At 36.3% G+C, this 20749-nt stretch overlaps 1 protein-coding gene across 2 annotated transcripts in view; it reads right to left on the bottom strand.

Annotated features, from left to right (window-relative positions):
- Positions 1 to 20749, bottom strand: part of ROCK1 (Rho associated coiled-coil containing protein kinase 1) — a 158611-nt gene that overhangs the window by 47858 nt on the left and 90004 nt on the right. For both annotated transcript variants that reach the window (XM_037031681.1, XM_037031672.1), the window contains exons 14-16: positions 12874 to 13009; positions 11485 to 11576; positions 11139 to 11385 (exon numbers count right to left, since the gene is read on the bottom strand). In XM_037031681.1, the coding sequence (XP_036887576.1) occupies positions 11139 to 11385; positions 11485 to 11576; positions 12874 to 13009 (475 nt within the window). The remainder of the gene's footprint in view (positions 1 to 11138; positions 11386 to 11484; positions 11577 to 12873; positions 13010 to 20749) is intronic.

Below are 20749 nucleotides of genomic sequence, written 5' to 3' on the forward strand. Positions count from 1 at the left end.
TATTGACAATATTCTATACTTCACGCCACTTGTTTGCCTTTAGCATACTACCCAAAGTTCTATAACCCCTATTTGGACAGATCACATAGAGTCTGTCATATGGTTGTTGCTCTAATATTATTGTAAATAATAGCTGCTCTATACAACTGTAAATACTTCACAACACATCTCCTGGATCTTAGCCCACTTTACAGGTTCCTGAATTCTATTACTGTAGTGATTAAGTCTATTTGCTCACACACTACATCTATTTACTATCCTTTACCCTCACCTTACCTCAGAATCTGATTGCCCGCAAACTCACTGCTTTCTAGATACAACTCACAAGGCTTCCCTCCCCAACAAGAGACTTATCTTTTGTCCATCCTTTCTCAAAAGTGGCAAGTTGGGTTGAAGATTACAGTTAAAACTATATATAGCCCAAAGATCTATCTCTTCTCTACCGGATATGACTGTAAATATAATGAAATACTCTCCTAGTGTCATAAACCATTTTGCTCCCCCTCCAACTGATCACACACACACAAAGAAAGGAGTAGGTGGAAGTTGATACCTGAAGGAGACTGCACCACTGAATTTCACAGGTATCCTACTACAGAAGTTCACAACATAAACCCAGGGAGTCAGAACAGATTAATTTAAGAAGCTCAGGAAAACAAGAAGAATCTCAAAAACAATGGGAAGACAAAGAAACAATCCCCAAATGAAAGACAAGGAGAAAGCCTCAGAAAGAATGTTAGATGAAATAGAGACAAGTCAACTATCAGATATTGAATTCAAAGCACTGGTTATTAGGAAGTTCAAAGAGCTCACAATGAGCTACGAGAAACTACAGGGAAGCTACAATGAACTCACCGCAAACTATATCAACATGAAAAAGGAAATAGAAACTATCAGCAAAGACCAAGAGGAAAGGAAGAATATAATTTCTGAACTGAAGAACACAGTAGAAGGAATCAAAAGTAGGATCTTCCAATCTGATCAGAAGATTGGGCCAGCGAGTTAAAGGACAAAGTAGAAAAAAACTTCCAGAAAGAGCAAGAAAAGGAAAAGAGGCTCAGAAAGAATGAAGAGGAATTAAGAGAAATGCAAGACAATATGAAATGTAATAATATCCCAATAACAGGGATACCAGAAGGAGAAGAATAAGAACAATGGATAGAAAACCTATTTTAAAAAGTAATGAGAGAAAACTTCCCTAATTTGATGACAGAAAAAAATCACACAAATCCAGGAATCACAGAGGAACCCAAAGAGGCCCACTTCAAGACACATCATCATTAAAATGGCAAAATTCCAAGACAAAGAAACAATCTTAAAGGCAGCAAAAGAAAAATAAGGAAGTAACATACAAGGGAGCCCGAATAAGGTTAGCTACTGACTTATCAATAGAAATACTCCAAGCATGAAGAGAATGGCAAGAAATATTCCAACTAATGAGAACCAGAGGCTTGCAACCAAGGCTACTTTACCCAGCAAGGCTCTCAGTCAAGATAGAAGGCCAAATAAAGAGCTTCCAAGACAAAAGAAGTCTAAAAGAATATGCCTCCATCAAACCAGCTCTACAAGAAATACTAAAAGGACTGCTTTAAGGAAAGGAAGGAAAAGAGAGAGACAGAGAGGAACTCTGATACAAAAATGGCAATGAATAAGTCCCTATCAATAATCACCTTAAATGTAAATGGATTAAATGCTCCAATCAAAAGACACAGAATACCTGAATGGGTAAGAAAACATGACCCACACATATACTGCCTACAAGAGACCCACCTCAGGACAAAAGACCAACATGGACTAAAAGTGAAGGGCTGGAAACAAATTTTCCAAGCAAATGGTAAAGAAAAAAAAGCCAGGGTAGCGATTCTTATATCAGACAAAATAGACTTCAAAAAAGGGCCATAAAGAGAGACCCAGAAGGTCACTTCATAATACTCAAGGGAAGAATCCACCAAGAAGACATTAACATCGTAAATATATATGCATCCAACACAGGAGCACCCAAATATATAAAAAAAATCTTAAAGGACTTCAAGAAAGATATTGACAGCAACACAACTATAGTTGGGGATTTTAACACCCCACTGTCAAAAATGGACAGATCTTCCAAACAAAATATCAACAAAGATATAGCTGCACTAAACAACACCCCAGATGAAATGGCCTTGACTGATATATAGAGAGCCCTTCATCCCAAAGAAGCCAAATACACATTCTTTTCAAATGCACAGGGAACATTTTCAAAGATAGACCACATGATAGGACACAAAATGAGCCTCAACAAATTCAAGAAAATTGAAATCATACCAAGCACTTTCTCCTACCACAAGGGACTGAAATTGGAAACCAACCCCGAAGGAGAAAATCTAAAACACCCAAAATCATGGAAATTGAAAAGCATGCTATTAAACAACGAACGGGTCAAGACGGAAATTAGGGAAGAAATCAAAAAGCTTCTGGAAACAGCCCTGGCTAGTGTAGTTCAATGGATTCAATGTGGACCTGCGAACCACACGATCTTGGTTCGATTCCCAGTCAGGACACATGACTGGGTTGCAAGCCAGTTTCCAGCAGGGGACTCAAGAGAGGCAACCATACATTGATATTTCTCTCCTTCCCTTCCCCTCTAAAGATAAATAAATAAAATTTAAAAAAAAAAGCTCTGGGAAACAAATGAAAATGAACTCACAACAACCTAAAACTTTTGGGACATAGCGAAGGCAGTCCTGAAAGGGAAGTTCATAGCAATACAGACCTATCTAAAAAAGATAGAAACATTTTAAGCAAACAACCTAACCCTACGCTTACAAGAACTTGAGGAACAACAACAAAGACAGCCCAGAGCAAGTACAAGGAAGGAAATAACCAAGAGCAGAGAAGAATTAAATGACATGGAGACTAAAAGCACAATTCTAAGGATCAATGAATCCAGGAGCTGTTTTGAAAAGATAAACAAAATAGACAAGCCTTTAAGTAGGCTCATTAAGAAGAGAGAGGACCCAAATAAATACAATCAGAAATGAAAGAGGAGAGATTATAACCGACAACACAGAAATAGGAGGGACTGTAAGAAATTACTATGAAGAACTATATGCCAAGAAATTTGAAAACCTAGGTGAAATGGACAAATTTCTAGAAAAATATAATCTTCCAAAACTCAATGAAGAAGAAGCAGAAAGCCTGAAAAGACCAATAACAGCAAATGAAATTGAAGCAGTAATCAAAAAACTCCCATCACACAAAAGCCCTGGACCAGATGGTTTCACGGGAGAATTCTACAAAGCATTTAAGGAAGAGCTAACCCCTATTCTTCACAGACTGTTCCAAAAAATCCAAAATGATGGAAGATTCCCAAACTATTTTTATGAAGCCAGAATCATCCTAATTCCAAAACCAGATAAAGACAACAAAGAAAAAAAACTTCAGACCAATATCACTGATGAACATAGATGCTAAAATCCTCAACAAAATATTGGCAAATAGCATCCAACAATACATTAAAAAGATCATACACCATGACCAAGCGGGATTCATCTCAGGGATGCAAGGATGGTTCGATATTCGCAAATCAGTAAATGTAATAGATCACATAAACAAAAGCAAAGACAAAAATCACATGATCATATCAATAGATGCAGAAAAAATTTTTTAATAAGCTACAACACCCATTCATGATAAAAACACTCAGCAAAGTGGAAATAGAGGGAGCATTCCTCAATATAATAAAGGCCATATATGAGAGACCTACAGACAACATCATACTCAATGGGCAAAAACTAAAAGCTTTTCCACTAAGATCAGGTACAAGACAAGGATGTCCACTTTCACCACTTCTATTCAATATAGTATTGGAAGTTTTAGCCACAGCGATCAGACAAGAAAGGAAATAAAAGGCATCCAAACCAGAAAGGAGGAAACAAAACTGTCATTGTTTGCAGATGACATGATAGTGTACATGGAAAATCCTATAGACTCTACCAAAAAACTGCTCGAACTAATAAATGAATTTGGCAAAACAGCGGGATACAAAGTCAATATCCAGAAATCAAAGGCGTTTTTGTATACCAACAATGAATCAGCAGAAGCAGAAATCAAGAAAAAATCCCATTTGATATAGCAAAAAGAAAAATAAAATACCTAGGAATAAACCTAACCAAGGAGGTAAAAGACCTATATGCAGAAAACTACACAACACTGAAGAAAGAAACCAAGGAAAACACAAACAAATGGAAAGATATACTGTGTTCACGAATTGGAAGAATTAACATCATCAAAATGTCCACACTACTCAAAGCAATTTACAGATTCAATGCAATACCTATGAAAGTACCAGTGGTATATTTCACAGACATAGAACAATCACTTCAAAAATTTATATGGAATCATAAACGATTCCAAATAGCAACTACAATTCTGAGAAAAAAGAACAAAGTAGGAGGGATCACAATACCGGATACCAAACTGTATTACAAGGCCACTGTAATCAAAACAGCCTGGTTCTGGAATAAAAACAGGCAGATACACCAATGGAATGGAACAGAGAGCCCAGAAATAAACCCAAGTGTCTATGGGCAACTAATATTCGACAAAGGGGGCAGTAACATAAAATGGAGTAAAAATAGCCTCTTCAACAAATGGTGTTGGGAGAACTGGACAGCTATGTGCAAAAAAAAAAAAAAAGAAACTTGAGCACCAACTTACACCATACACCAAAATAAACTCAAGGTGGATAAAAGACTTAAATATAAGGCATGAAACCATTAAAATCCTAGAGGAGAACATTGGCAGGAAAATCTCAGATATTCCACGCAGCAACATTTTTACTCGTATGTCCCCTAAAGCAGGGGACATAAAGGAAAAAATAAACAAATGGGATCTCATCAAAATTAAAAGGTTTTGCATGGCTAAAGAAAACAGTATTAAGATAAAAAGAGAAGCAACTGTTTGGGAAAACAGATTTGCCAATGATACCTCAGACAAAGGTTCAATCTCCAAAATGCACAAAGAACTCACTCGACTCCACTCTAAGAAGACAAGCAACCCACTTAACAAGTGGGCATAGGACTTGCACAGACATTTCTCCAAGGAGGACATAGAGAGGATCCAGAGACACATGAAAAGATGCTCAATATTGCTAGCTATCAGAGAGATGCAAATGAAAACCACAATGAGATACCACTTTACACCAGTCAGAATGGCCATCATCAACAAAGCAACAAACACCAAGTGTTGGAGAGGTTGTGGGGAAAAGGGGACCCTAGTTCACTGTTGGTGGGATTGCAGACTGGTACAACCACTATGGAAAACAGTATGGAATTTTCTCAGAAAATGAAAAATGAACTATGCCTTTTGACCCAGCAATTTCACTTTTAGGAGTATATCTTTAAGAACGCTGAAACACCAATCCAAGAGAACCTATGCACACCAATGTTCATAGCGGCACAATTTACAATAGCCAAGAGTTGGAAGCAACCTAGGTGTCCATCAGTAAACGAATGGATCAAAAAACTATGGTACATTTACACAACAGAATTCTATGCAGTAGAAAGAAAGAAGGAGCTACTACCCTTTGCAACAGCATGGATGAAACTGGAAAGCATTATGCTGAGTGAACAAGCCAGGCAGTGAAAGACAAATACCATATGATCTCACCTTTAACAGGAATCTAAACAACAAAACAAACAAGCAAGCAAAATATAACCAAAGACACTGAAATACAGAATAGGCTGACAGGGACCAGGGGGAGAGAAGAAAGAATTTCAGGGTAAAAGGGGAAGGATTCACAGAACAAGTATAAAAGACACATGGACAAAAACTAAGGCGGGGTGGGGTGGGAGGGAGGTGGGGAGCACGGGGGTGGAGTGGGCTGGGCTGGGAGTAAAAGACAGAAAACTGTACTTGAACAATAATTAAATACATTTAAAAAAAAAAGAAAATCAAGTGTTTAACTTAACTTCTTTTATAAGCTGTACTTCAAGGTAACTCATTGGGGAAAAATGTTTATGTAGTATTCCAGTTCATGAAGGAATGAAGAATGGAAAAAACAGATCATTAACACTGCAAACTCCTAAAAAAACAAAGTATCTAGGCAACGATCATCCATGGCTTGCAGTAACAAAAAAAGAGAGCCAGACTTTATGTGCATCCTGGTACATAAATGTCATGCAAGTATTCTTGCCAAAGTCCTACCTGAAATAGATCAAACCTCAGAAATACCAATTTAAAGTACAACAAGGGACACAGGAATAAGTTAACTGATGGAATCAGCAAATTTCAGAACAAGAGATGTTCAACAGAACAAAAAAAACTTTTTTCTTCAACCAACAGCAAATACAAACAAAAAGGGGAGGGGGGACCTATAGATTTAAAAAAGAACTTAAGGAACATATTATAAATGCAATGTGTGAACCTTAACTGAGTTGAATTCAAGCAAAACACAAGAACAACAACAAAATGGGACTACTGGGAGATTCTGAGTATTGACTAGATGTTACAGTGCTACATAGTACAATATTAAATAATTATCAATTGTTTTCTTGGTTTGATAATAACAGTTTGGCCATCTTAAAAAAAAAGAATCCTTTATCTTTAAGACATACTGAAATATTTACAAATTAAACAATGAGGTGCCTGTGATTTGCTTCAAAATAATTCAGTGTTGGATGATTGAGAAAAGGAGTGGGGTTTAAATAAAACATGAAGGGCTGCTAGATGATTACTGAAGCTGCATAACAGGTACCTAGGGGGTTATCATAGTATTCTCCTATGGTATATGGCTGGAATTTTCCTGAATAAAAAGTTAAAGAAGAAACCAACTAAACAACAGGACTATTAAAAAGATGTTTTAAATGGGTATTTTAATAGGTTATCTTTTTTAAAGTATATTTTATTGATTATGCTATTACAGTTGTTCCAATTTTTTCCCATTTGCCCCTTTCTGCCTGGTACTCTCCTTCTCTCCAACACCTACACCCCCCCCTGCCCCGGCCTTAGTCATGTCCATAGATTGTGCATGTAAGTTCTTTGGCTTCTCCATTTCCCATACTCCTCTTAACCTCTCCCTGTCTAATTTTATATTTACCAATTATGCTTCTTGATTCCTGTATCTTTATCCCCATTTCCCCCCTTCCCCCCCTTGCTGATAACCCTCCAAGTGATCTCCATTTTTAGGATTCTATTCCTGTTCTAGTTGTTTGCTTAGTTTGTTTTTTAGATTCAGTTGTTTATAGTAGTGAGTTTGTTGTCATTTTACTGTTAGTTTTAATCTTCTTTGTCTTAAATAAATCCCTTTAGCATTTCAAATAAGAGCTTGGTGATGATGAACTCCTTAAGTTACTTTTACCTTATCTGGGAAGCACTGTATCTCCCCTTCCATTCTAAATGACAGTTTTGCTAGATAGAGTAATCTTGGATGTAAGTCCTTGCCTTTCAAGACTGTGAATTCTTCCCTTCTTGCCTGTAAGGTTTCGAGAAATACTCTTATGGGAACTCATTTGTAGATAACTCTCTCCTTTTCTCTTGTTGCTTTTAAGATTCTCTCTTTAACGTTTGGCATTTTAATTATGGTGTGTCCTAGTGTTCCCCTCTTTGGGTCCAACTTATTTGGGACTCTCTATGCTGCCCAGACTTCTATATCCATTTCCTTCCCCAAATCAGGGAAGTTTTCTTTATTGTTTCAATTAAATTTTCAATTTCTTGCTGTCCTTCTCCTTTCGGCATCCCTATGATTTGGATGTTGGCAGGTTTGGAGACGTCCTAGAGTCTTATTCTCTCCTCATTGTTTTTGAATTCTTGCTTCTTCATTTTACAGTGGTTGACTGTTTATTTCTTTATGTTCCAAATCACTCATTTGAATCTCAGCTTCCTTCCCTTCACTGTTGGTTCTCTGTGGATTTTTTTTTCTTAGTGTAGCCTTCATTTCTTCCCTTATGAGTTTGCTGTACTCAATAAGATCTCTTAGGCATCCTTACCACTAGTGTGTTTTGAACTCTGTATCTGATAGGTTGGCTATCTCTGTCTTGCTTAGTTCTTTTTCTAGAGTTTTGATCTGTTTTTTTATTTGGGCCATATTTCTTTGTCTCCTGAATTTGGCAGCCTCCCTGTGTTTGTTTCTGTGTATTAGGTAGAGCTACTTTGATTCCCATGCTTGGCACATCTGTTATGTTTTAAGTGGGGGAAGCCTTAGGTATTCACCAGGGTGCGACAGCCCACATTGCCTCTTTGTAGCACTATATGTTGGGGAGAGTGGGAGAGGGAAAAATGCTACTTGCTCGGCTCTTGCCCTGTTTCCAGTCACTTCCTCCACATCTCGTATGTGATTGGTGCCCTTTCTAGCTGCTGCCCTGGTGCTGAATACCAGAGTGGGTCGATTTACATATATTCCAGGGCCATGTGGATCATTTAAACAGACTCCTCTGAGAGACCAGCAGTTTCTTCCACTACCCCAACTCCCACTGGTTTTTACAGCCAGAAGGTATGAGGCATTATTTTCCTGGCCCTGAAACCCTGAGGTGCATGGTCTGGCTGGGTGCACTGGGATGGCTCGCTCCCCAGGTGTCCCTCCTGGTTTTAATCCACCACACATGAATGTGGGAGTGCCCCTCTCACCAGCCACTGATACCCTGCCATTCCCCCTCACTGTGTCCTCTTTCTCCTGCTCCCTATCTCCACCCCTCTTACCCATCTGAATGAATATTTGTTAAATCCTTGGTTGTCTGACTTCCATACAGTTTGATTTTCTGGCAATTCTGCTTGTACTTTGTTTTAAGATTAGTAGTGGTCCTTCCTATGGCTGTGTAAGGAGGTGAAGTGTGTCTATCTATGCCTCTATCTTGGCTGGAAGTGAAAAATTTGTCTTTTTGCATTTTAATCCGAAGAATCACAGATACATTTACTAGATGAAGAGTTTATTATTTCAGTTGAAATTTTCAGTCCTCCACGACATTTTGATCTTTGTTCACTCACTTTGTTTAAGTGTCTGTGGCCTGGACTTCTGGAAGCTAATTTTGTCTGTAACAGCAGCCTACAATGGTCCAGGTGCTGACAAGCTCCAGGTCCACTGTCTGTTTCTCTATAGATGTCAAGCTAAAAATGTTTTGGTTTTTATTTTTCCCCATTTTTAAAGGACTGCAAAGAGTAAAAAAGAAGAATATACAACAGAGATCATATGTGGTCCACAAAGCCTAAAATATTTACTAGCCAATTATATTTGGGAAATCATTTTCCATACACACAAAAAAGCTTTTGCCCACTAATATACATGAAGGATACTGAACCAGGAAATAATCCTGACTCTTCCAAAAGCCCAGTTCCTAGACTAAGAGAAATTTATACTTGAGAAACCTGAAATTTCTTAAAGACCGTAAAAGATTAATGTAGAAGTTGTTCTTTAAACAAAGTGCATCTTTATATGTATGTTGAGGCTCATATAAATTGTGTATTTTTAATGCATGTGAGCTTTGATTCACATGTAAATTAAAAATTAAACCTCAAGGGAAGCATTGAAAAAGGATAAACCTCAACAATAAGTCATGTTATGAATTTTTCTTTAACATTACTAATATCTAAAAAATAGATTCAACTAAAACCATTGTTGACAAACACATAGATGATGGTCTCTTTATTTAAGGCAAGCACTCTAAACCTCAGTCGTAACTGGAAGTTCACAGACTTTAAGAATTTTATGATTGGAAGGATTTATAGGGGGTCACATATTCTAGTCTCCTTCATTTAAAATGAAGGCAGATAAGTGACTTTCACACAGTTAAGTTATATATAAAAAGTCCTAGAAAAGCAATGCAAAAAGTCAAGAATAAGGCTTTTCTAATACATATAATGAGGTTCCTTTCTTGATTATATTTAGACCTACTTTAAGCCTAGATATAAGACTGCACAACAATCCTCAGCTAAGAACCAACGGGAGATCTTAATTTCCGTTTCCACAGTCATGAAAACTGACCCCGACCTTTCTCTACAGAATTACAGCTAATCATCAAGTCCCATGAGACCCCAAACTATGTTCCCATCCTGTGACTATGGTTAAAATGAACCACCCCACCCCCAATTTTCCCCTGAGAGTTCTGGCAACTTCCATGCATATCTGTTTGATTAGTTAATACAGATGTTGTTGCTAATGGGAATATAAAATAGAAAAACATATGAGAAATGCGTAGAACCAAGCATCTTTTTGAAAACAAACTGAATTTTATTACCATTATAAAATTGTTCCCTTATTCACTGTTATATTCATGTTTTTTTAGGCTCACAAAGACTGCTGATATCTTTAGGGCTACCCTTCCCAAGTACTTAATTCTTTATTTGTAATGGGATTCCACTTCTGCAATTGAGTTTCTATTTCTACCAAAAATACATGATGAACTCCCAGGTTTTAACAGTAATAATCCTCTCAGCCTGGGTTCGTCCCACTTTGAGTGAGACTTCTATGGATTAGGCACATTGAAAGTTACATTTTCACTAATCTGGCTGTAAAATTAGAAATATTCACATTACCTACCTCACAGGAGTGCCCATGAGAGTAAAGAAATTACAGTGTGATACAAATGCAGGCATTATACTGAAAGAGAAAAACTGCTAACCATTTCTGGTTTTCGCCAGGGTAATTTCTTTATGAGGGCAACATAATAAACAATATATTCCCTTATACCTAAAAAGGACTGAGAAGGTAAACTTTATGCTTTTCAGCACTATTACAAGTAAATTTAGAAAATTACCTTCTACTGATAAACAAAATGTCTTATATACATACAATGGAATGTGTTTCAGCCTTAAAAAGAAAGGAAATTCTGACACATGCTATAACATGGATCAATCTTAAAGATGTTATGTAAAGTGGAACAAGACAGACACAAAAGGACAAATACTATATGATTCCACTTTTATGACAGTCAAATTCATAAGAGACATAAAGATGACATTTACTAGGGAGTGGGAGGAGTTAATAATGGGGAGCTGTTTAAAGGGTATAGAATTTTAGTTTGGGATGAAAAAAAGTTCTGCAGATGGATAATCATGATGATTGTACAACAGTAAGTAAGTACTTTATGCCATGAACCATACATTTAAAAATGGATAAAATGGTAAATTTTGTGTTAAGTGTATTTTACCACAATAAGTAATATTACCTTGAAGGTCTCCAATCATCTCAGAATCATGACCTCTGTCTCTTCGTTCAGCTTCTAATACAGCTTGCAACTGGTAATACTCTTTGTCCGTCTGTGATTTGGAATTCTCTAGTACTCTATTTCTCTCCTGCAATTCTCTGTTCAGGGACTCTAGCTGACTGACGGACTTGCTCATCTCTGTGTGACTCTTCCTTAACCTTACAGCTGTGTCTGATTCTGTCCTAAGCAAGTCATTAGCTTCTTCCAGCTATTTAAAAAAAAAGAAGACAATAGTTTTTTGACCAAAATACAATCAAACTTATTAATTGACTATAATTTTTTAAAAAATCACATTCCAAAAACTTACCTGCTTTTGTAATTGTGCCACCTTCTCACTAGCAAGCTGTGAATTCTGACTTACTTTCTTTAAGTCTTCCAACTGATCCTTTAATGTAGAAACTAGTAAATAAAGTAGTAACATATACAAATTACAAAGTTTTCAAGGAATAGCCATATAAATCCATCAAAAAAAAGAAATTTAGTCTTAGGCCCTAACAGTCAGCTAGAGTAGGTCCACCCCTAACATGAAATTCCACCTTGGAAGTACTTACATTTTAAGTTCATCATAGAGCAGAGCACTGTTTTATAATACAGAATGCAAAAACAGACATTTTTCTACTGTTAATAGTATTTCAAATTCTTTTATTCCCTTGATAAAGTCAATCTATTAATGAAATGTTATGGAACTAGTTTTAATATTATTTATTTTTGAATAGTAGAAATCTGAACAATTCAGTCTTTTTAAAATGGTTCAAAACTCCAAAGGTACCAAAAGGTATACCTCCAATGTCTCCCAGTCCCTATTACTTTCCTCCCCAGCTACAACTATTACTAATTTCTTGCATATCCTTCCTAAAATAGTCTATGTATCCACATTCTAATATATAAAAATGCATGTAACATGTTTTCACACATATATCTTTGTGTATTGTATATATACATATACACTATGTATATATACACACACATGCACATACATATTTAAGCTATAGAGACAAGCACTTTCATTTTAAACAATCTGTATTTTTTTCACTTAAAGATACATCTTAGATATTCTTTTATAACATAGGAGATGCTTCATTCTTTTATAAGATGTGTAGTATTCTGTGACATAAGCATAACAAAATTTATTATATCATTGATTACTCTTATGTTGTTTATAATTTTTTCCATTTTAAAAATTGCTATAATGAATAGCCCTGTTTCTACATCAGTGTGCATGTGTGTAAGTGTGTATGTAAAAATTCTTGGAAGTGAAATCACAGGATCAAAGGGTGCAGAAAGCTATTCTAAAAGCATTTATAACACAAACATTAAACATATGAAATTCTGGTTCAGGAGTTCTCTAATATGGCTATTTGTTAGAAGTGCCTAGAGAGCTTAATACAAAACACTGATCTTCAAGCCACATGTCTAGATCAATTAAATTAGAATCTCTGGAGTTTATGTTATCAGTACTCTTTAAACCTTTCCAGGAGATTCTAATAAGCACATAAGGATAGAAATCACTACCTAAAACATTACTACTGAATTTAATATGTTATATATTTATCTTGGGACATGGGTATTTAACTCAGGAAGTGTCTTAGGGTTTTAAAAATATATCACAGATACTAAATTTAAGAAAACCTCACGACAAAGACCTCAATGATAGTGTTAGAAATTCCAGCTTTTTTCAAAAGAAGTAACAATTTACCTTCATTTTCTACATTTCTCCTCTTTTCATTTTCTTGTTCTGCTTTTCTTTGGTATTCATTAACTCTGTGCTGCAGCAACATTTTCTCTTTCTCAATCTGAGACACTGTAGATTCTAGATTTCTTCTTTGATTCCCCTGGAATGGTGACAAAAGTTACCATCGCAATTAATACTCATTTATTTGAGAGAATACATTGTTCTTAAAAACAAAACACAAAGACTTAAGATGGATTTTTTTGTTTCAAAAATAGGTAGTACCTCCTAATGATAACTTTTTAATAACAGAATTAGCTTGTCTTAGAAGACAGTGAGAATCCTCTATTCGAACTACATATATAAAATTTTCAGGGAGTTTTAACTATATGAATATAAAAACCCATCAGATTGAAAGCCACTTTATTAGTTTAAGATGACCACAGTGCATTATATTATCAATATCTTAGTTTATTTACTCCTATATTTAAGATATAAAATATGAAAAGGGTTAGGTAATAACATATTTGATAACTAAATGGTGCAAAGCTCAAATGACACCAAATGCTACAGTGTGTGCAGTTACATTAACCAGTCCCTGTGTCTCCTTCAGTCTTCTCCCTGTCTCAACAACTTACCTTTCTAAGATATTCTATGTATCTACTTACTAATGCATATTAAAAAGCAAAGAAGTAAATACCTATTTTAGATAATGAAACTATAAAGAAAGAAGTTGAAAAAAAACCCCAGCAAACTTCTACAACTTAATAATTTATCTTCTGAGTTGCCACTGTCAGCATATCCTACTTTCAACTGCTTCATTTTCATCTGCAAAACTCTGCGTTAGGGTCCTGGCTGGTGTGGCTCAGAGGATTGAGCGCCAGACTGCAAACTGGAGAGTCACCAGTTCAAATCCCGGTGGGGGCACCTGCCTGGGTTTTGGGCCAGGTCCCCATATGGGGACCTGCAAGAGGCAGCTGATTGTTTCCCTCACCTTCTCCCTTACTCTAAAAATAAATAAAACCTTAAAAAAAAAGACTCTATGCTAGGAAAACTGCCTTTATAGTGCTTTTTCCCCCCTGGGCTTTCCCATGTTTAATTAAAAAAATATTTTTTAAGCCCTGGCTGGTGTAGCTCAGTGGATTGAGCACAGGCCTGTGAACCAAAGGAACGCGGTTCAATTCCCAGTCAGGGCACATGCCTGGGTTGCAGGTCAGTTCCCAGCAGGGGATACATGAGAGGCAACTATACACTGATATTTCTCTCCCTCTCTCCTTTCCTTCCCCTCTAAAGATAAATAAAGTCTTTTAAAAATGTATTTTATGTAAAATGCTCTCAGTTTACTATAATTTGACAGATCATATAAAAAGTCTTTCCAATTCTAAAACTTTTTTCTAATTTTTTGTTTTGTTATTTTGAAATAATGGTATATTTCAGAAAATTGCAAAGACAGAACAGAGAGGTCTTATGCACCCTTCCACTCCTTTTCCTCTAATAAAATCAGGAAATTGATACTGGTATAAAGTATGTATAGTTCTGTCATTTTATCTCATATGCAGATTCAGGTAGCCACCATTGCAATTCAGAAATAGAAATGTTCTATCAGCACAATGATCTACTTCTAACAAGCACTTATAGCCACACTCATCTCTGTTCCCCTACCACCCATATCGCTGGCAACCAATGACTCCTCCATCTGTGTAATATTCTCATTTTGAGATTATATAATAGTGAATCATATAGTATGGACCTTTTGAGATAGGCTTTTACAGTCAATATAATCCCCTTGAAATCCATCCAAGTTGTATAAATAGTTCATTCCTTTTGGTTGCTGAGTAGTATTCTATGGTACATTTGTATCAAACTTTATTGAATCATTGACCTACTATGGAACATTTAGCTTCTTTCTACATTTTAGCTATTAAAAATAAAGCTACGTTGAAGAGCATTATACAGGTTTTTGTGAGAATGAGTTTTCATTATTCTGAGATTACTGTCCAAATGCTAGTTCACATGATAGTTGCACGTTTCGTATTTTAAGAAACTGCCAAACTATTTTCCAGAATAGCCATACCATTTCACATTCCCAGCTGTCACACATAAGTAATCCAGTTTCTCCATGTCTTTGTCAGTTTTGGTATTGACACTATTTTTAATTTTATTTGTTGTAATATAATGATATCTTGTGGTGGTTTTTAATCTGCTTTTCTCTAATAGCTAATGATGTTGAACATCTTTTCATGAGCTTGTCATCCACTTTGATGAAATATACGTTCATGTCTTCTGACAATTTTCATTCTTATTCAATTTAGATAATTTATTATTATTTTATTATTATTTTAGTTCAACTTATTTATGCATTCATTGGTTGATTCTTGCATGTGCCCTGACCAGGGATCGAAACCACAACCTTGGCATGCTCTAGAGCGCTGGAACAACGCTCTAACCAACTGAGATACCTGGCTAGGGTAAATAATTTTTTATTATTCAATTATAGTTGACGTACCATATTATTTTAGGTTCATGTATACACCCCATTGACAAAACGTTAAATAACTTACAAAGTGTTATTTGAGTACTTTGAGTATTTGATAACTTGAGTACCCATTTGACACCATAGTTCTAGAATATTATTAACTATGTTTCCTATGCTGTATTTTATATCCCCATGACTTCTGTAACAACCAATATATACTTCTTTTTTGTAAAAATAAATAAATAAATAAATTTATTTTTAGAGAGAAGGAAAGGGAGAGAGAGAAATGTCAATGTGTGGTTGCATCTCATGTGCCCCCTACTGGGGACCTGGCCCACAACCCCAGCATGTGCCCTAACTGGGAATAGAACCAGTGGCCCTTCGGTTCACGGGCCACCACTCAACCCACTGAGTCACACCAGCCAGGGCCCAATATGTATTTCTTAATCCTTTCACCATTTTCACTCATTCCAACCCTATCCCATCTGGCAACTGTCAAAATGTTTCCTATATCTATGAGTCTGTTTCTGTTTTGCTCCTTCATTTATTTTGTTTTTTAGATTCACTTATTGATACATTTGTAATTACTGCCATTTTATTGCTTATACACACATACACACACATGTGTGTGTATGTATGTGTGTGTATATATATAAAATTATATATATATATAAAATTATATATATACACACACACACACATATATATATATATATAATTTTATTTAAGCCTCACCCGAGGACTTTTTCTCATTGTTTTTAGAGAGAGAGGAAGAGAGAAGAGAAACACTGATGTGAGGGAGAAGCACCGACTGGGTGCCTCCCATACTTTCCTGTACTGATAATTTTCTGGATCTGGAATGTGAATCATATGCACCCAAACCATGGGTGCATATTACACATGGGTTTGGGTGCATATGATCAAATATTTACCAGTCCCTTCTGGCCTGCAAAGTTCGTGTTGAAAAATCAGCTGACAGTTTTAAGGGAGCTCCCTTGTAGGTAACTAACTGCTTTTCTCTTGATGCTTTTAAGGCTCTCTGTCTTTAACTTTCAGCATTTTAATTATGATGTGTATTGATGTGGGCCTCTTTAGGTTCATCTTGTTTGGAACTCTGTGCTTCCTGGACTTATATGTCTATTTTCTTCACCAGGTTTGGGCAGTTTTCCTTCATTATTCTAATAGGTTTTTATTTTATATATTTAATCTTAATTGTATTTTGTTTCCTGCTCTCTCTCTTTCCCTTCTGGTATCTTCATGATAATAATGTTACTGTGCTTGAAGTTGTCCCAGAGGCTCCTTAAATCTTTTTAATTCTTCTTTCACTTTGCTGTTTTGATTGGGTGTTTTTTCTTTCCTTATATTCCATTTTTTCTTTCCTTATTATTCCAAATCGCTGATTTGATTCTTGACTTCATCTGCTCTCACTGTTGATTCCCTGTGAATTATTCTTCATGTCAGTTAGAGTATCCTTAACTTCTGGGTAGTCCTTTTTTATGCTGTTGAAGTTCTAAATTCAACTGCTCTTCCCCTAAGTTCATTGAGCAACCTTATACCCAGTGTTCTGAACCAGTATTTAGTACACTGCTTGTCTCCATTTTGTTTAGTTCTTTTTCTGGAGTTCTGTTCTTTCATATGGGACATGTTTACTTGTTGCTTCATTTTGACAGCCTCCCTGAGTTTTTTTGTATGTATCAGGTAGAGCTGCTAAGCCCTCAGGGTTGGCAAGGTGGCCTAATGTAGTAGGTATTGTGTAGGGTCATGGCACCGCCTCCCCAGTCACTCAGGCTGAGCGTTCCATGTATACCCCACCTCCACCATATGGCTGTGTACACTCTCTTGTTGTAGCTGAATCTTGATTTGTGTGGCATGTCAACAAAAGGGACTTACCCCCAGGCCAATCAGCTACAATGACTGGCTGCAACCACCAACCACCCTAGAGGCTCATCTGTGCAGTGGCCTGCCCCACAGTGCAGGACGTACATCAGCAGGGCTCCAATGTCCACTGATTCCACCTTTGAGCATATCACTTGAAGAGTTGATTGGGTGGTGGTGCTCTGCCATGGTCTGACGCTGTCCACCAGGTGTGCTAGCTTTGAGGAATCCCAGGAGGTGCACACCAAGGTCTGCCAGGACCTGTGTTCTGCCCAGGGTCACCCAGGTTGAGCTACAAAGTAATCTAAAAATGGCTACTACTTGTGCTGGGCTTGGCAGTGTTTAGGAGAAGCCAAGCTGTAAAACAAGGCAGGCTGCTGTTGGTGCCAGGCCTGAGGCCACTTGCCGAGAGGTATGAGGCATACTAAAGCCAGATGCTGTTTGTTTGAGCATTTTGGAAAAGTGTGAAGCATGAGCTAAAATAGTCAATTCATATGGAAAACCACTGGAAACAGTTTGGGTGGGTCTACAAGACTGGTGGATGGAACCTCAGGAAATCAACAAAACAGGGCAAATAATGTGAACCAAGTTGACTGAGATTCAGATATGCCCCCTCCCCACCACCCTCTGCCAGCTCTGGGAAAGGAGGGTTCATCAAAGGATCAAGGGGCCTCTGTCAGCATTTTTGTCTAAGAGAAAGCTGCCTCCCACTCCACGCCCTAATGCCAGACAATTCAGTTCCTCCCTATATGACCTAGAGCCATCTGAGTTGCTATCCCAGTGCTGGAACACAGAGGACTCAAACCAGAAACCCTTCAGTTAGTTCTTACCAACTGAACTATATTGGCCAGGGTCTTATCAGGGTTTTTTTTTACAGAGCAAATATTGTTAATTTTGACTATTCCAATTTATTAAAATTTTTTCCCCTTATATGGATCATGTTTGTGGTGTCATGTCTAAGAACTCTTCATTGAGCTGCTCAGGTCCAATGATTTTCTATAATAATTTATATTTTTATGTTTGCATTTAAATATATGACCCATTTTGAGTTAATTTTTACATATGCTGTGAGACTTAAGTTGAGGTTCATATTTTGGCCTATGGATCTCCAATTGTTCCAGCACCACTATCCCTCCTCTACTGAATTATTTTTGCACCTTTCTCAAAAATCAGTTGGTTATAAATTGAGGAATGCTGATCTATACTTTTCTTTGTAGTAATGTCTTGAAGTTCATTGGAAAGTATTCCCTCCTTTTATATTTTCTGGATGAGATAGTATAGAATTGGTGTTAATTCTTAAACACTTAGAAGAATTCTCTAGTAAAATCATCTGGTCCTGGTGATTACTTCTTAGGGGAATCTCTTAAATTATAAATTCATTTTAGAAGTTATAGAGGGCTTTTCAAATAATCTATTTCACATTGGGTGAATGGTGGTAGTTTGCATTTTAGTAGGAATTAGTCCATTTAATCTAAATTTTACATTTATGTTTATAATTTTTTGCAGAATTCTTATGATCCTTTTGATGTGTGTATGCCTTGTGTTACTCCTTCTTTTAAAAAGAGAGATTTATTTATTTTTAGATAGAAAGGGGAAGGGAGGCAAAAAGAGAAGGAGAGACATATCAATGTGCAAGAGATATATCGACCAGATGCCTCTTGTATGCCCCCAACTGGGGACACCTGGCTTGCAACCCAGGCAAGTGCCCTGACTGGGAACTGAAACAATGACCTTTCAGTTTGCAGGTCAGTGTTCAATCCACTAAGCCACATCAGCCAGGCATTTCATTTGTGAAACAGCACATTTGTGTCCTCTTTTTCCCTTGTCAGTCTTGCTAGAGGTTTATCAATTTTGCTGATCTTTCCAAACAGCTATTTTTTATTGATTTTTGTTTTTGTTTTCAATTCCATTGATCTCTGGTCTTGTTTTTCCTTCCTTATTTTTGCTCTTCCAGGTTCCTGAGGTGCAAACACAGATAAATGATTTGAGATTTTTTAATCCTTTCTAATGAAGGCATTTAATATACAAATTACCCTTAGAGCACTATGGTAGCTGCATTCAATAAATTTCATGTTTTATTTTCACTTTCATTGTTCAAATATATATTTTTTAAAGATGAACAGCCATTACTTTTTAAGCTAACTTATGAAATGTTATTAACATTCCAAGATATTTTTTCTTTTGCTTCAAGATTTCCACATGTATCTATGGATTATTTAGAACTGTGTTGTTTGGTTTCTGTATGTTTACAGATCTGCCTGATGATCTTTCTGCTATTCATTATAGTTTAATTATATTTGGTCAGAGGAGACATTCTGCATGACTTCAATTCTTTTAAATTTGCAGGAGTTTGCTCAGGGTGTGCTCTATCTTAGAATGTGTTCCTTGAGTGCTTGAATAGAATGTGTATTTTGATGTAGCTGGGTGGAAGATTCTATCAATGCTGGCTAGATCTTGTAGCTGTTTGATGATGTGGTTCAGTCTCCTATATGTTTTCAGATTCTCTATTTATGGACTGATATTGAAGTCACCCAACAATAATTATGGATTTGTCTATTTCTCCTTTTGCCTCACTTATTTTGTAGCTTTGTTGTTTGATGAGTTCAAATTTAGGAATGTTATTTATTCGTGCATTGACCTTATTATCATTAATGTGCTATATTTCTCTGCCCCTACTAATCACATTCTTTGTCCTGAAGTCTAACTTACCTGATTATTAACATTGCCACTGCTTTCTTTTTGCTAATGTTTGCGTGATATATTTTTCCATCCTCTTACTTTCAAATTATCTGTATAGTTACATTCACAGAGAACTTCTTGTAGATAGTATATAGTTAGGTCATTAAAAAAATCTACTCTGGAAATATATTTCTTTTAATTGCTGCTACATTTAGGCTCTGGCCAGGTAACTTAGTTGGTTGGAGTGTTGTCCTGATATGCTAAGTTTGCCGGCTGAGTCCATGGATCAGGGCACATATAGGAATCAACCAATGAATGCTTAAGTGGGTAGAAAGGCAGATCAATGTTTCTCTCTCTCTCAAATCAATTTAAAAAGTAATTGTTGCTTTACTTAATTTCCACTTAATGTAAGTATTGTTAGAATTAAGTCTCCCATTTTTTAGCTTTTTTCTCTTTCAGTGGATTACTTGAACATTTTTTAGTATTCTATTTTTATTTATCTACAGTGTCTTTTAGGGTATCAACTTGTACATAGTTCATCAGTCTACTGGTGTTGACATCTTTCCAGTTTAATTAAACCATAAAACCTATACCTGCCCTTATATCTCTTTATCCTCCTGTATATAATTATATTAAATATTCCTTCTACATGTATAGAGAACCACAGTAGCCAATAATGTAATTTCTGCTTCAACTGCCAAAAATAATATTTAAAAACTCAAAAGGAGAAGGCAAGTGTAGTGTATTTACCCATATTTTTACTCTGTTGTTCTTTCTTCTTTCTATTATGTCAAGATTCTGTATTTTACCATTTCCCCTATATATTTAGAGAATTCGCTTTAGCAAATCTTTTAGGGAAGGTGTGTGGGTGAC

This window comes from Sturnira hondurensis, unplaced genomic scaffold (genome assembly GCF_014824575.4).
Source record: "Sturnira hondurensis isolate 20B ecotype Veracruz unplaced genomic scaffold, ASM1482457v3 Scaffold0001872, whole genome shotgun sequence".
NCBI classification, from domain to species: domain Eukaryota; kingdom Metazoa; phylum Chordata; class Mammalia; order Chiroptera; family Phyllostomidae; genus Sturnira; species Sturnira hondurensis.